The following is a 17058-nucleotide window of genomic DNA, read 5'->3' as shown; positions in this document are numbered from 1 at the left end:
TTTGGGAAAAGAATGTACAAACTGGTTTAGGTCTATTTATCTTCAACATTGTGCATCCATGCTCAGAACAGCTTGGTTTTAGTCATCATTCCAATACTGGATTCATAGTAGCATCCACAACTCAGTTCTGTAAAGTTGTTGGGCTCTTTCCAGCAAAGCCGGCTTTGAATCTTGGAGCAATTTATGGAGTCATTATGCAGTACCATTCACAGTTGAAAAGCTCAAGAGACACAGGAAAAGTTCAGAGTATGTAATCAAGGATTAATTGTTGCCAGCTCTGAGAGAAAGGAAGGGGGGTAGGGCAGGAGGTGGGGTTGGGGCAGGGGGAAGAAAAAAGAACAGGAATACAACAGCACCTGTTTGAAAACAGAATAAAGGATTTCAGAGTTAAAATTACGATTTCTATAGCTGCTTAAACTGTCATTGAATTCACAAGTGAGTCGGAAGTATTGTTTTGTCCACCATCTGAAAAGGCAGCACAGGTATTACCTCACAAATGCCAACCTGGTTCCTCAAAATCTGAGTTTCCTTTGATGATGCTTCTTAAATAATTTAAGGATTTTCAGGTCTCAATCCAGCTATAGTACTGAGTTAAGAAAGTTAATCAGAATCAGCTGTACAAAATAGTCCTTTTGTTTATCAGAAAACCCCCCAGCAAACAAAAAACGCACCTTCTTGTTCCACTATAAAAATACAGTGCGACACCAGTAACAGAAATATTCTCTCTCTCCTTCCTGGCTTTATTTTGGATTTCACCCATGGAACCATATCCACTCCTGAGTACCTTAGGAAAAAAACCACAACACAGTACCTCTGGAGTAATGGATTTCGCTTATGTGGAAATCCCTTTGTCTCTTCTGTGTGCCAGCCTCTGCTGAAAGTGAGTGGCCTAAATCTTAAAGACCAAATAAGGTTCTCGGCTGAGCTACGCAGAAATAGATAGTCAGCATAATCTGATGAATAATAAAACATTAAGGAGAGTCTCTGTGCTTCGTAGCTTGCAAGTGAAATGCTTCTGGGGGTGCACAACAAAAGTGGCGTCTCAGTCAGTCACTAGCTTCCTTAAGTATGATCTGCACATTTTTCACAACTATTAAAAATCTAACTTGAAAATGCTTGGATCTTAACAAATATGTCTCTAAATTAAATTTTATTACCACATTCACATTTGGTATATGCATCAGTTTGTATTTAAGATTCAGTGATCAACTCAATAAAAGTGTGCTAGGAAAAATGGTCAGGAGTAGGTCCATGGGCCTAATCTGACTTGTGCTAGTAGTGACACAGAAGTCCAAAGATCACCAGAGAAGATAAACATCCCTAAGAGATTTTCACTGATTACTTCCTAAGATGTAGATCACATCATAGTTGCATGAGGAAGACAAACCAAACCCAACCTATGAAGGTCACATTGCTTTCAGATTTTAGTAGGGTATCTCAATGGTGGTTTGTCATTTTGTTTTTTAAACACACCACAGGCTTAATCCTGCATTCCATGCACACTGTCAATTGCATTAATTTAAATACGGATTTTTAATAAATACTGCAGTACCTAGTACGCATCCCAGCCTTAGCTGTTATTTTCCCTAGTTTAAACACTGAGGATATTGTTCTGTCTTTCTACAAAGAGAGCTATTTAGAAACAGCCCTGAAATGCATTCTAAAGGATTACTGTTTTGTAAACAGGTGCTCCACAAAAGCAAACAGGCTGATCAGTTACTTAGGACTATGTTTCTAATTCCTCTAATGCCTTCTTGAAGAAGTGGATTAATATTTCAGGGAAATTTGAAACCAACAGACTAGGAATCCACGATACTGGACATAATTTAGGTGAACTAATCTGCTTTACAGTGTTGTGTTTTTTTGGTTGGTTGGCTGTTTTTGTATTCTCTTCAGATTAAGGAAAAAATTGCTCCCTGGCAGCAGTGGAGTTAAAATTATTTCCAACGATATCACCAGGTGGTCTTCTCAGGCACTCATTTCATGTCAGACAAAGAAGTGATCAAATACGCCTGTGTCTAGAACACATACTACTCAGTTAATCACAGATTAACCCTTTAAAAACAAAATATGATTCATAATCCTTGGGGACCTGCTCTGGAGTAAGTAAGAAGCTGTAAAAATTTGGCACTGTCTCATGAGGCTGTATGAGCTCTAGCCAGCACAGTTGCACAAAATCCCTTCAGCCAGGTGTCCTGGGCTCAGGCCTGTCCTGTTCTGGGGAACACACTTGTATGGCACCATGCCAGATGCTGGGGAAATGAGAGGAGGAATAATAAAAAAAAAAGCTTCGATACTAAGCAGAAGTACATCTTATCCTCAGAGCACCCATGTCTGTCTGTGTCTTTGAGAAAGACTCACACTGGATGAAACAATCTGAATCTCCTGCTGGAGAGGAATCGCTACCTTGCAATAAAAAGGCTGCTCGTTTCTGAAGATCTCTGATCCTATAGAACATGGTAACTTTACAAATGCAGTACAGTCTATCTAGCTAAACAAGTTAACACGTGGGACTTCCACAAGGGGAAGTCTTTTCAAGTAAGTTACTACCATATATGCTTGGAACCATTATTGAAAGTTTGATGTCCATGCCATTTTAATTAACAATTTTGAAACAACAACAAAAAAAACCCCCAAATTCACACACATGATGGACTATTTACCTGCTAGTTCTTTCTTTCATCAAAGCTGCTCCTGCATTACACAAGCGCAATAAAACTCCCCATACTGGTAAGAACTAGTAAATATTTTTCTTCATTTGCATAAACACAAAATCCCAAACAAATAAAAAGGCCAAGGATTGTCCTCGGGTCAAGAACTGGTTAACTAGTTTGGAACTATGCTCAAGATTTCTTGAAAACATATTTGTCTTTCAGCCAAACAATAATGATAAGGTTAAAGTAATGCAAATGCTTTGCTTTAAATATGTGCTTTTTCAGTTCACAGAGAATAAAATACTAAGTCATCCATGAAGCATATTCTGATTTTTAATTTTATCCCTTGATAGATTAGTTACTTCAAAATCCCTTAACAACTAAGGAATGAAAAAGTTACAAGGTTCTTTCACATTTTAAAGATTGTTGATTGTATAGACCAAATGTTGACAACCCATGGGAAGATTTATGGGCAACTTTCGTCATGACCTGCAAACACTGGCTTAATATGAAGTCAGTACCTTTATAGGAGTCTACAAGGTTGGTAAGGCATTTTGCTGCTTTCTTGTACCTTGCTTTTCTCTGGCAAAGAAGCTGTAATCACTCGGCAGGTCCTAAATAACTAAGTCACAGAAAAGGAACAGATTTTGTTTCCAGGTGACAAAAAATAACGAATAACATGACTTGGGCAATCACTTAAAAGCACATTAGTGCCAGTCTCTCTACACTTTACACTGGATGATCAAGTGACTTTAGGACTTAAAAATTAAACCCAAAACCTATTTGAAAGAGGTTAGCAAGCCAATGGCGGTGCTGGGGAGGAGTCCACACCAAGTTTGAGTTTGGCAAAACCAACCAGCTTTACTATTCAGCTACACCGAACAGTAAAGAGCAAAATGTATTCAGCACAAAGCTGATGATTTGATCATTTGCATGCTACAATTAAACCTGCATTTTCATGGATATGTTGTTTTTAGGGGCTGGTGAGAGCCTGAATTTATTATTAAGAAACCAAAACATTTCACTTAATTGTTCAACATGCGATATTTTCATGAAGGAATGAAGGTTAGTTACATTTCCAACAGGAATTCAAAACTACATTTTGCCTGTTCAACTCTAAAAACTAAGCTGAATATAAGGCTGAAAGGTTTAAAAGACTAATTAAAGTAACAGAAGTCAAAAAGACAATAACAATACAGCACCTAAAAATGGGTAATTCACACATTTTTGACATTTATGTCTTGCATAGACAAATACTTATTGATTTTTTTTTTCTTTCAAGACCACTCAGCTTCAGAAAATAAATCTTAAATCAACTTTACTTACAATTAAATGCATGTGTTCTATTTTTTTTTTTTTTTTTTTTTCAAAATACCAGGGTGTTTTGGTTTTTTTTGTTGGTTTTAAGTGCTACAAGTCTACTGATTTTATGAAACTATCATCCCTTGGAAAGACTTTGTTTCATCCTTTGGGCTGTAAAGTTCATAAAGTCAGGAAGCTGACCTGCCTTCTAATTCTTTTTCCATGTGATTAGAGAAACAAACATATATAGTATTCATGCATTAAGTCTTTGTTTCCATACTCCACTAGAATATCCATAAGCCTGAAGCTACTTTTAAAGCACTGGAACTGGAAACTCTAGTTCCTCAATATAGGTCTGCCTTCTGGCCATATTTTGAACATCAAAACAATATGTAGTGCACAACAGGTCAACACAAATTCCTGTCCTGCTAAGCCCTTTGTCCATACCCAGGTTTCCACTGGAAGAAAACCTAAGTATGCAGACAAGATAAATCTGGAGGACTCTCCAAAAGGTTCCTAATAGTGATCAGGAAGCAGAACAAAGAACCAATTCACTTACAGGTAAATGCAGCCTGTCATGCAGCCTCATGGAGTTTCTCTGAGGTCAGCAGGACTCCACTTTGACTTAATATTCAGACCCAGGAAACTCTGCAGAGCCAGAGCCATGCCTGTCCATTCTAAATGTTTTCCAATGTGATTACTTCATTGGAATAGCAATTTAAAAATATAACCTCATCAGTTTGGAACTAATTTACTAAAACACATTTCTAAAGAACAACAGGAAATTGCCTTGCCTGTTACAGAAATCTTGGAAAAATTGGACTGAACCCTGTTTTGGGTTAACAACCTAGATTACTCAGAAAAAAATTTAGAAGTTTCAGTAACCGTAATTGCAGAAGAATTACACTGATTTTAAAAGCAAGGTAGTTGTATTGCTTTTGAACATGACCTCACATGGGGTTAAATTTAGTCCCCTATAAAGACTTTCTAACTAATGTAAACATGTACCTTTCCTGAATAGCAATGCTTTGCTTAATTCAGCAATCTTTCTTACACAGAAAGAAAAGTAAGGACTTTTTTAATTGTGGAAACAACAAACACTTCTGTGCAATTCATACCTACTACAGAATTCTTACCAAATTTGAAGACAAGGTTTGAGTTCCATATGTTAAGTAATACTTTTGATTACGCTGGTAAAGCCTTTTCAGTTTTAGGGATTCCTGTCCCTATGTTTTTAAGTTTCTAATTTGACAGTAAAACTACTACACAATTCCCTTTTCACAGTAAATTCTGTCAACTTCACTTTCTATGTATTGATAAACTAGCAGAAGACAAGGTCACAAATGTTTCAGAAGAAAACTTCTGCTGCATGTAAGGTGAGGAGAACAAAAAGCTAACCACATAATGGTTTCTTTCTGAAAAATAAACTTTCCGAATTTTGCAAACCCTGATGCCTGATTGTTTACAACTGAGTCCCAAGTGGCACATAAACTACACATTCCTGAACCCTTTTCCAACCAGCTGAATAGATATTAAATGGTTTTAATACCCTCTCTCTTTTTAAGGCCTCAGTTCTCACAGTTTTGAAGTGTGAGCAAATACCCATTACCACATTTATCTCCAAACCACTGAAGTTTTTTGCCTATTTTGTTTTTTTCCCTTTCCTTCACTACTTGCTATCCCAACAGATCTGCTGGCTGAGCTGCTTCCTAGAATATCTCAAAGCAGGCTGGGAAAAGCTCTGGTGGTAGAACTGAGGCAGCAACAACTGGTCAGGGAGGGAAAGGAGACAGTCAGAAATGGCCTGTTCCTCCAGCATAGGTAGATTTGGAAAAGCACTTACTTGTCCATAGGCCTGTACACACTGAGAAGTAGACTATTCATATGCCTACGTGCTAGAAGGATTAACACACTATTAAACATGAACAAAAGTAACTTAATTAAAAAAAACAAACAACCGACAAGTATTACCTATAATATAACCAAAACTGTGGGGTAATGGAGCACTTAAATTAAAGCAAACAAACAAACAAAACAACTAAATAGAAAAATACAGAATCTGTCCCACAGATTTAGTAATCTCGGGTGTTCTTTGTAGGAGCAGTAGGTTGAAAGTTTCCAAAAGAGCATGATTCGTACATGGTATCCATTTTTAAATTTTTTTGGGGGGCCAAACTGGATTTGACACAATAGTCTTTGAGACAGTTATGCTGTATCAAAGCTTTCATAATTAAATCTTTCATTAGTCTTTTACTGTGCTCTTTAAAACATGGCACTTTAGTGGCAAAGCAGAGATGTCAGAAGAAAAATTAAGAAATTATCACTCCAGCTGGAGTAGATCAATCATTACAGCATTTGAACTAAGAAGCAAGATCTGCAGCCAGGAATAAGTGAAAGCCAATGGCAGAAACATAACTTGTGTTGAGTAAAAACCAAGGCAAATTCTTCACAATAGCTATCAGTCATTGTGAACGTATTATTCTCCATGCATGGATGCCAATACTACTGACATCTCCTCCTGAAGTTTCTCTTCATAACTTTTTCTTGCCTTGGAAGATAATCTTTAAAGACCAGCTTTCAACCATTTAAGCACATGCCCAAAGGTTTTGTGAAGCAGAAATTAAGTATCCGATTAAATATTTGCATCCATCAAAGGGCTTTGTTCAAATACAATGTCTAAAGGTTCTAAAAGCTAACATCTTTTTCCCTGTCATGTTAGTGCTGCAACTAGGTTTGGTCTAAATCAGAAGTTCTGGCTTTGATCTAACCCGGCATTGTGACAAAAGGGCAGGGGGAAAAGAGGATGTTGATTTTACCATGAGACTCTTGGAGTCTATTATTTATACTTAACCACGGGAAATACAAAGTTCCAAAGTGTTCATGGATAGACAGACAAAGACTCTAAACTTTGGGGGGAAAAAAACAAGTGAACTGTTACCACACACACCAAAAAAAAAAAAAGTGTTGCCATCACTAGCTCTTAGTTTTTAGATGACACACAGGATTTTCTACTCTAATAAAGCCTGCTGTATATTCTGGTAGTAACCTTCAGATTTGAAGAAATTTTATATAAATCCGTAAGTTACATTTCTTTTTGTATCAGGGGAAAATATTTCAAATGCAAGAAAATAGCAGTGATAGTAGAATTCATGACTGTATAGTAGGCAACTTCTCATTTTTCAGATTCAGTTGTACAAACTATAAATTGTTGAATTTTTCTAATAACTGGAAAAGTTTACTTACCTGAATATGCCTTTAGCAAATATTTTCAGATACAAGTCTAGATACAGAGTTTATGTAATTTGAACATCAGTTTACACATAATATAAAGCAATATTTGATGATACCAAAATCCCACCAAACAGTGGGCCCTTCTTATGTTGTTATCAAATATAGTATATCACTGTGGGATAGCTGAGAATCATAGAATGCTAGCGTAGGCTTGTTTATTAAATTGGGTCAATTTTCAGACCTTCCAAATAGGAATACTAAACATTTATTTTTCCCCTCTGGAAACTTTTTTTTTTCCCCCTCCTGCTTAATACAGTCGTCATCCCAATTCCTAGTGAATTTATAAAAATATTTTTTATCCAATAATCCCGGCAAGGTAAAAATAGGAGTTTTTATAGCAAATGATAAACAGGCTCACAGACTATGAGAGAAACTAAACTTATTTAAATTGCCATACATTCGCTACTGAATCACACATCAACATTTTCTTTTTATGTGTGTTGCTGTCCACCTCAGACTAGCAGTTTTTAAGGTGCAGAAGCATCTTTCAAATATATGCATCTAACTCAATGATCAAGTTCCACACACTAGTGTCACATGCTTTAAATGTACATCACCTGCCCATCAAGAGCTGTCTTAAATAACAGCACTAATTGAAACTGCATAATTCTTTAGAAATTGCAGCACTTCCAATTAATAGAACAAAGGGGTGCTTATGTGGTTCTTTATATTACTAGATATAATTTTCTGGAATAAGAAAAGGAAAACAAATGAAAAAACACATTTGAAAGAAGTTGCTGCACCTGCAAAAACACTCTTTAAGCTTACTATGAAATACAAAAAAGTGCACCCTTCTATATCTACATATAAAACATATTAGAAATAAAACTTGTGTAAAATGTTTGCTGTGCAAACTATAAAAACAGTCAGTCAGTCCATTCTTTTTCCTAAACGTTTTGTCACATTGCTTCCTACTGCAGAGAATCGCTGTTATCCAAGACCAGCCCACTGATATTTGTTGTCGAGAGGTCTCCTCCATCATCTTCACCGCTGTCTACAGACTCATCCTCACTTTGCCCTGCCATCATAACTTGCTGAACAGCCAAAGTAGCACCATCGGATGACAAAGACTGCAGACTGTCTACATTCATGTTGACTGGAGCTGTAATTGTTACAACAGCACCTGGAGAAGCACAATTGTAGTACTTTAGCATGTTTCTATGTAGTTGTAGTACTTTATTTCTAATTTTCTAAGTAATACATGCTTATATACAGCAATGTTTGTTTTTTAACAGCAGGAAGAAAACCTAAATTAAAAGATTTTAAGGATCTAAATTAAAGCTCTATAGGTTGTCAAACACTTAAATATCAGGAAATGCCAGAATTAAGTTGGCCAGGAATCTTAAACTTAGCTGTGGTATGGACACCCATTATAGCAGTTGTTCAAACAAGTAATCTCAAGACTATTTCTGCAAAGTATTCCAGCTTAATTAATTGCAAAAAAAAATGAGTATTCATAGAGATCCAAGGTGAGTTAAATGGATAAAGCTGTTGTCAGATCCAGTGGAGGCCGAAAGGAAAATCGCTACAAACTAGAAAGGCATAAAACAGCAGGTGGCAGGCTAGAAAGGATGGCCCTGAGATTAGTCATTTATCTTTCTTAAATTGAGCCTATTTGTTTGATCTGATGCTAGGGAAATTACTTCAGTCAATGTCTTTGGAGGCTTTATTACATTTCCCTGCTTCTCAGTGTTCAATTCGAAGCACATGAGGCATATACAGAAGTGCAGATGCTCAGTCCCTCTAGCAATAGTTAAAGGAATGCAAACAGGATGGGGAGTCCTGAAACTGAAACTGCAGTCAAACAGAAGACTACTGATATGCATATGCATACTATGAGAAGTTAGTTGGACATCTAGCATTTGTTCTGCTGCTTCACACTTTTGAAACAAATGCAATAGTCTCTCAAAAAAAACAGAATACCCCCCAAACACAGAAAAGTTTTAAACAGGGAAAAACTGACACCTTCCTGTTGTTTTTTTCCAAATTAAAAACACATTTATACTGAAATATCAAGGCGTTCCCCTCCCCCAAAGCCATTAAACTCTTAATTTCCCTGTCAGAGAGAAATTAGTTTTATTATCTGTGGTTTTGCCCGTTCTCCTTACCATCTGACATCGTTAGCTCATTAGATTGCTGCTGAGCAACTCCTGAGGCAATGGAGTCAGGCCAGAACCTCTGAACTGGTCGGTTCTGTGCTGTTTTCTTCTTTGTTTTTGGAGTTTCAGAACAACTGGAATCCAGCATCGGCTGAAGAATTCGCCTTCTAGCATTGATAAACCTAAATTAAATCAAAGACAAGAAGTACTTATGACCAGTTGGCTGTAAATTCTCTCACAGATTCACAAAGTATGCAGGGGGGCATGGGGAGTGGAAAGAAATAGAAAATCTTCTCGCTGCCAGCTTGGCTGGACTTTCTTTTTAATATGTAAAACTGCTGCTAGGCCACTGGCACCCTTTGATTTTGGCAAACTAGCTAAGAAGGTACTTCTATCATATTGCTGCTCACAGCATTTTTTCCCCTGGTCAGAAGGAGAAATTCTCTAGACAGCATGACAGATGACAGCAAGATCTTATTAAAAACTAAGCACCAGAAAACTTGCTGATGGCACAGCTCAGAAAGCTGATACTCCTCTCATTACAGTTCACCTAAAATTTAGCCTCTGCCTAACCTAGTTTGTCTGGTCTGGTTTCATTTACTTCCTTAAGCTCCCACATTACTTATTTTATAGGCTGCTTGGCTTTCCAACGTCTGGCTCCTCATCCAGAAGACCTCTGCAAACACATTTTTCAGATCTTTCCCAAATCCCGATGGCCAGTTGTTTACTTTAGCATGCTAATTGCTGCCCTTCTCCTTTCTGCTAGTAAACAAGAAAATACTTAAACCACATCTCACTAAGCTACCAGCAGTTAACTGAAGCAATTTCAATGTAGCTATCTGTGGCAAGGAGCTGTGACTGACAATAGCATTCCTTGCCAAATCTGACAAAACACATCCAGGAAGGAAGTTGGGTGCAGCTGGCAGGTTCACATGGTGTAAAGCAATGCTTTGCAAAGACATTAGCCAAGATCCCAGTACCACAGAGCTCCACTATTACCACGTCACACAGGCATAGTTACGCTGTTCCACTTCTGGAAGCAGCGTACTGCCACTATCTTGAATATCTCCCCACTGGACCCCTCTGCCATATAGCCAATGTCATCTTTGAAATCCAAGGAAGATTCCTGTTGAACTTAGCTATAATAACTTTAGGACCCAACATCACAAACAGAATCGGATTCATGTCAGCACCCTCGCTCCCTTCTTCTACAGAGGCAGGTGTATTATCTTAAACCTCCAGTGAAGACAAGACATGCTATCACATGTTGAACCATTAACTAGAATAGTTGAGATACTGACACTCTCCATTCAGACATCACTGCACAGGGAATAATATCCTTTGATATAAGAGCAGAAGGAGTATCTGTTGACAGTAACTTCTTAAACATTTGCAACCACAATCATCAGAGAACTCTTTTCAGAGTTTCAGGTCACTGAACAGCTTTAAACTTCAATTTCTTGACTTGCAGAAGAGACATGACAGTACTTCCATCCCTATCAGCAACAGAACAGAATGAAATTCCCAAATGTTGCAAAGTTTTCTGGAGTCCTTATGTAATCTAAATGACAATTTAAAACTCACTATAAAAATATGCTTGCATATGAGTGCATAATTCTTGTATTTTTATATGTATTTTGTAACACAGGTTAAAAAGAAAGTTCAACTCCAGATGTCCAAGCTATACTCTTAACTATTTCTCTATGTTGTACACAGGTGGAGACAATGACAGACAGGAAGTAAGAGTTTTTGCTCTTACCAATTGTTAACCTGGAGTAGTGTCAGATTTGTTTGTGCTGCAATCTGTTTCTTTTCATCCTCTGTTGGATATGGATGCTAAACAGGACAAGAAAAAAAAAAAAGGATAAGCTTATTTAATCTCAACAAAAATAAGGACTCATTTACTACAACTGATTAAAGCTGCTAGATTAAAATCACTGACTCATTAAAAATAAAATTTAGAAACCTCACAAACTTTTATAGATAAAAATCATTTTACAAAGACTGTTCTGCTACAAAGAAATTATTTTATCCTTGAAAGTGTATATGATACCATTAAACTGCTGATGTGTAATTCAGAAGAAAAAGCTTCTCATGGCTGACAGTCTTTATTAAACAGCATGATCTCTGGGCAACCCAGCATGTGATAAGATCTGATTAGTTATGCTGTTTGAAGGCAGTGTCACATGAGAGTACTGACAAGCATTTTCTAGTTAAATAAAGCTACTCTGAACTAAATAGATGGAGAGAGTGTACGTAACATAAGAAGCACACACACAGTTCCCCTGTATCATTTGTCTGTTGTAAAACAGTTGTAAAAGACAAAACATCAATCAACTAAACATTGCGATATAACTTGAGACACATTTATCCTTTCAGAACAAGCATTTATACAATAGAAAAATATTCTACTGAAAGCACAAGTAGATAGTAACTTGATACACAGTAAAAGGATTGTCAGAAAGGAGATAAAAGCCCAAAAATTTGAAATTCTCCTCTATGCAATACCCCACAAAACACAGATGGAACTATTTTTCCTTGTGCCATGAAGCAGGGTGTAGAGAGCCCTAAGTTCTCAACACAATGAAATGAAGGCAGATTCCTTTCAACAATGTTTATTGAGATTCTGAGGTACAAATGAAACATATTTATTAAAATAATAATAAAATCAACTGACATTAGGCTGTGAACTACTTCAAATGACTTCAGGGAAAACTGAACTGAGATTACACAAATGACAGCAGAATAAAATCACCTTCTTTATGAAGCAAAATCATAAGAGACCACATAAAAGAGTCACATAAAATCCTGTGACTCCTGATCATGTTCAATCCTTACCCCTATGTGCTGAAAAAGCCAAGATCTCATCACATTTGTAGCGTGCTTCGGAAGAACTCCTCTTTTGTTTTTTGATGAGCCATCATCTTGATGCAAGATGCCTAGATCTTGGTTTAATTGCAACTGAAGCTGCACATATAATTTTAGAAGAAATAAGGCAGTTAACACAGAAATAGTATTCTGTATCAATGTATGAATAACTCATTTATAGAATAAATGAAATTAGGCTTCAGGCATACTGATTATAAAAAGCTACTTTATTTGCTAGGGAAGGCTTAAAATTGCAGCTCTCCTACAATAGCATAGTCTTTATCCAGGGAAGATGCTGTATCAGATTTCTGTAGTTTTCACATTTCATGAAACTTCTGTTTTAAGAATTACAGCTGTTACCAGGCTCTGTATGTGATCTTGTGGCAATAGCCAAATGCTGACTTCCTATAATTTAGAATAAAACCCACCTATGCAGTTCATGTCAGCTTAATGATCCTCTGTACTAATCTTCACTACCCAGGGGATCTGATTACTTTGTCACCTTATGTAGTCAGTACAATAGTATTGAGTTAAGACTTACAGGACTTAAAAGAGCTGCAAAAAATGATGCTAAAGGTCCTGCTAAATAAATGCATCTAAATTCTCAAAGAGCAAGAACACATGTATGGTAGAAACCCTAATTCACTTCACAACACTCTTACTGTTTTTTTATAGGTTATTATTTCTTCCTCAATTTTGCTTTCTTTTCTCTATGGAAGCATGAAATAATTTGCACATTGGTTATCTGAACATGAGGGAATACGCTCTTAAATGCTTATGCAGAGATAAGAAGAAACAGTATATAAATTGCATATGAGCTTATATTTCAGACAATTATAACTGAAATAATTCTAAATCAGGTTTTTCAGATAATACAAAGCAATTTCTTCAAGACAGTCATTATGTCTATGTCCTGTATTAAACAAGTTTTTAAAAAGGTTTAAATTATCTATCAAATTACAACAAATATATATTTGAAGCATACTTATATTTCCAAAAATAACGGTTTACATTCTAAATAATCTGCTTGTATATGGAGGCTTTATTATGAGCTTTCAATAGCTCTCCCCCAGTACTTTCGCCCTACATCCACAGCTTTCTAAAAACTGAAAAAGAAGAATTTGAAGGATTTCCTATGAGTGACAAGGAATAAAGGTCCAAACCTATGTACAGGTGGATTTGGAGATTCCTATTAACATCAAGAGTTGCCAGAAATACATATATTTTATTTTTTCCTTCAGAGGTATAAAAAACATTTTTCTTCAAAACACTTCAGTCTAGGAGAGTAATTTTACATGTTTCTCTCTGAAAGGTATCTGAGGACAGAACAGCATGCATTCTGAAGAATATGGGCAAGTACATACATGTTACTGTAAATATAAAAAATGAAAGAATACTCTAAGCATACTGTTTTGGTTGGAAGGTCAGAAGAAGGAAGTAGAGAATGACAATGAGTCAGTGATTACCAACAGATTTTATGCTGTGTAGATGGCAGCTCCTCATTCACATTTTTAAGTGACTCTGGATTCCTGGAAGATTTCATTTACCACTTCCTGGTCCAAGAGAAAGCTAGTGAGGTTTTCTGTAACTGAAGATGGTCTAGTTTTCATGTTTCCTTTTCCTTACTTGAGCTCTTTAGATACAACTCTCAAGAGTTCCCCCTCAAAAAAGAGTGTTGGTCCTTATCTTTTCTGGTATGATTCAATGAGCCCAATGTGAAGATCTCACATAGTGTCAACTGCGTATTTTGTAGGTTTTATGTCAAAATGTTTCTCAATATGTATCAATTCTGAAATACTTAATTTCACAGTCGAGTGGTTGCCATCATGGTAAAAAGTCAAATTTCTGACAACAGCAGTGTGGCACCATAATGCAATATAGTAAATATATCCAGCCATAAACCTAGTTCAGCAATTAGAAAAGTTTTAGTCATTGAAAAGGAGTCTACTTAATTCAAAGGGTTTTTTGCTTTGGTTTGGTGGGGTTATTGATGACTTGCCATGGCAAGGAAGATCTGTCTTGGACTTTAAGTCATGTTACACAACTTTTAACTCCTATAGCAGTGCTTACATTAATTTTACATTAGTTACTATGTGTGTGCATGCAGAGCTCATTCTGACAAGTCTGTCAGAATACTATTCTCTGAAGCTCATGACACAAACCTGAGAGTTCTGGATCCGAATAGTGCCAGGTGACAGTGCTTGTGTCACCACTTGACCTTGTGGAGTGACCACAGTGACTGGCTGGTACACTGTCCCACCTCAAAACAAAACAGCAACAAAGATCATAGGTAAGTAAAAGCCCTTCAAATATTATTCTCTCTAAACACACAAACACACCAGCACTGCAAACAATACAACAGTTTTGATAATATACAAACTATTATTTTCTAGTAAGCGTGTAAGATGTGCTCTTTTTTACACTGTATTTTTTTTCCACAAAAATCTGTACAAAATCTGATTGTTTCCCTGTGTTCTAGGTATTCTAAACCTACCTAAGACTATCGGGCTATAAAATATTTGTTTTAACTGAGATAATTCTTCAGTCAAAAAAGGTCACAACACCAAAACCACACCCATGTGTCTCAGCTGGTTAGGGACAGACAGCTGGGTAACACTTAGATGTTTGGGTCAACTAAGGTGACAGAATCCTGGTGAATGCACAGGACATGCTGGGCACCAAAGCCACAACAGATATGTTGTGTCTCAGGATAACCTCTCTGCATGTATATGCTGTAGGAGCAGACTGCACTGCTTTGCTGCATTTGTAGTCAAGGCGTTTTTTTTTCCCCGCTTGCTTTAAAATCTTGCTTAGAAGCAAGATAAAACATTTCAATTCAAATGTCATCCCCATACAACAGTAAAACCACTTGGACTTCAAGAGTTTCACAGACTTCTGGGTGTTGTTCCAAACTCCATACAGCATGAGACAGCTAGCAACGGCAATATTTTAGGAAATGCATGTTTTTGTCAAACAGAATAATTTTTTTGAAGAAGGAAAAAAGAATTACTAAAACACCCCAGTCTCTGAAATATCTTTTATAACAGTAAAGTTGCATAGGAAGATCTCTTAATACTACATATATATGTAACCTCTGCTCATATATGGATACATGGGACACACATAAATCAAACAAACATTCAGAAACCAGTAAGGCACTTGACGGTATCACAACTTTTCAGGTATTAAGAGTTAAAACACATTTTTTAAACTACTTCTGTATTTTTTGTAGCAACTATAAAAGACACCAAAATGAAAAGCAAGGTGTCAGTTTTTCTTTACAGTGTCATACCTGCTACTGTTGCCATAGTTACATTTCCCTGCTGCAATGCTGATGCTGGCACCATAATCCCTTGGGGACTGAGTGTGCCTGCAATGGCACTTGGAATTTGCTAGAAAAATAAAACAATTAATTGCTTGCATTTTTTTTAAAGTTTGGTTGGTTGCTTCTTTGTTTTGGGTTTTTTGTTGTTTTGTTTTGTTTTTTAAGGAGATAAAGCATGCTTTTGCAATTTTGGGTCTAAAAATACATTCGGAGTTTAATCACAGGATTAACTTCAAAAAGAAAGAGACTGCATTTAGAAGCTCGTCATTACCTACATTAATTTCTCATCATCACCAACCATTACCTTTGAAAACTCTCACAAAAGCAACTATTAGAAAAAACAGAACCAACCTGACAAATTTTAGGAGAGAAATTATTCTATACATACTAAGAGAAACAGATTCCAAAGACACAAGAAAAAAAGGACAGATTAAATAGACCCTTGATGGTCTTAACTGCAAGCATCAAAGCTTTAGGATTGTAGCCATTACCAGAATTCCTTCAATTTCAAAATAATGTATCAAGTATTCAAGATGCCAAATATGTTTTATTCTGCTCAGGATAGTTCTTACTCAACTGTGACCATGCAAACTCTTATGCATTCCTTAATATGTATGAATAATTTCTATTGTTACCAGTCCCTCTACGGAGGACTGTAACAGACACACAAAAAACATTTAAAAATTTGTTTTTGTCTGAATTTAGGCTCTCCACACTTTCAAACACCAAAACCTAAGTAAGGAGTCCATATAGTGAAGATTACATGTCATTGAGGCTTTTCACAATACATAGCATCAGACACATTAGTAAGGCAGAGATGGAACTGTCCCTTAAGTCCAGGTATTTAGTAGGGCTCACTTTCTAGCATCTAACAGCAGAAGTACCAACCATTAACATATGAACTGTGGTTAATTTATTACAAAAAATACAATTGGTTATTGCATTTAGGTAACATTAACAATACATAACCTGAGGTTCATACGTATAGAAATTAGTACTATCCACAGCTACAGTCGCCCCAGCCTGTTTCCTAGCCTCCTTCCAAAAAATAGCAAACCTAGGCTATTCTGAATGACTCCATTTGCTCAACCGAGGGCAAATCAAAAAAGGAAGACAGACAAAGAAGTGACTTGGTGTTCTGGCACATTTCAACAATTTGCCCATCATGCAGTGGCACACAGGTATGCAGAAAAAAAGATAGCTTTTTCTGCTCTTAATAACTGATTTTGAGAAAGTGAAAGAAACTGCAGGAGCTCTGTAAACTAATAGCAATAGAAGTGTAGCTATAACTTCCTAAGGAAATCTAAGCTTAACTGTATTTGAAACGTACCTGAGATTGCACAGGTGAATAAGGACTTCCAGGCTCTCCACTTAATAGAGTTTCACTGTTCATTTTTGTCTTCAGGCAGGCAATGTAACGACTACAGAAATCCTTGCAGAGTTCATTAACCTTTTCTAGCTCAAGGAGATGGATACGTAGAACTTGGATTGCTTTTACCATCTAGGGAGAGAATTGGAA

At 36.6% G+C, this 17058-nt stretch overlaps 1 protein-coding gene across 5 annotated transcripts in view; it reads right to left on the bottom strand.

The window, feature by feature from the left end:
• The window catches only part of PKNOX1 (PBX/knotted 1 homeobox 1), a 48714-nt gene continuing 31656 nt past the window's right edge, over positions 1–17058 (bottom strand). For all 5 annotated transcript variants that reach the window (XM_051618956.1, XM_051618967.1, XM_051618976.1 and 2 more), the window contains 7 exons: positions 16870–17040; positions 15507–15606; positions 14377–14474; positions 12185–12313; positions 11106–11182; positions 9356–9528; positions 1–8370 (listed from right to left, as the gene is read on the bottom strand). In XM_051618956.1, the coding sequence (XP_051474916.1) occupies positions 8159–8370; positions 9356–9528; positions 11106–11182; positions 12185–12313; positions 14377–14474; positions 15507–15606; positions 16870–17040 (960 nt within the window). In that variant the 3' untranslated portion in view covers positions 1–8158. The remainder of the gene's footprint in view (positions 8371–9355; positions 9529–11105; positions 11183–12184; positions 12314–14376; positions 14475–15506; positions 15607–16869; positions 17041–17058) is intronic.

The sequence above is a fragment of the Apus apus genome, chromosome 1 (genome assembly GCF_020740795.1).
Source record: "Apus apus isolate bApuApu2 chromosome 1, bApuApu2.pri.cur, whole genome shotgun sequence".
Classification (NCBI taxonomy): Eukaryota; Metazoa; Chordata; class Aves; order Apodiformes; family Apodidae; genus Apus; species Apus apus.
The sequence above is the reverse complement of the archived record's forward strand: the minus strand, read 5'-3'. Positions and strand labels throughout refer to the sequence as shown.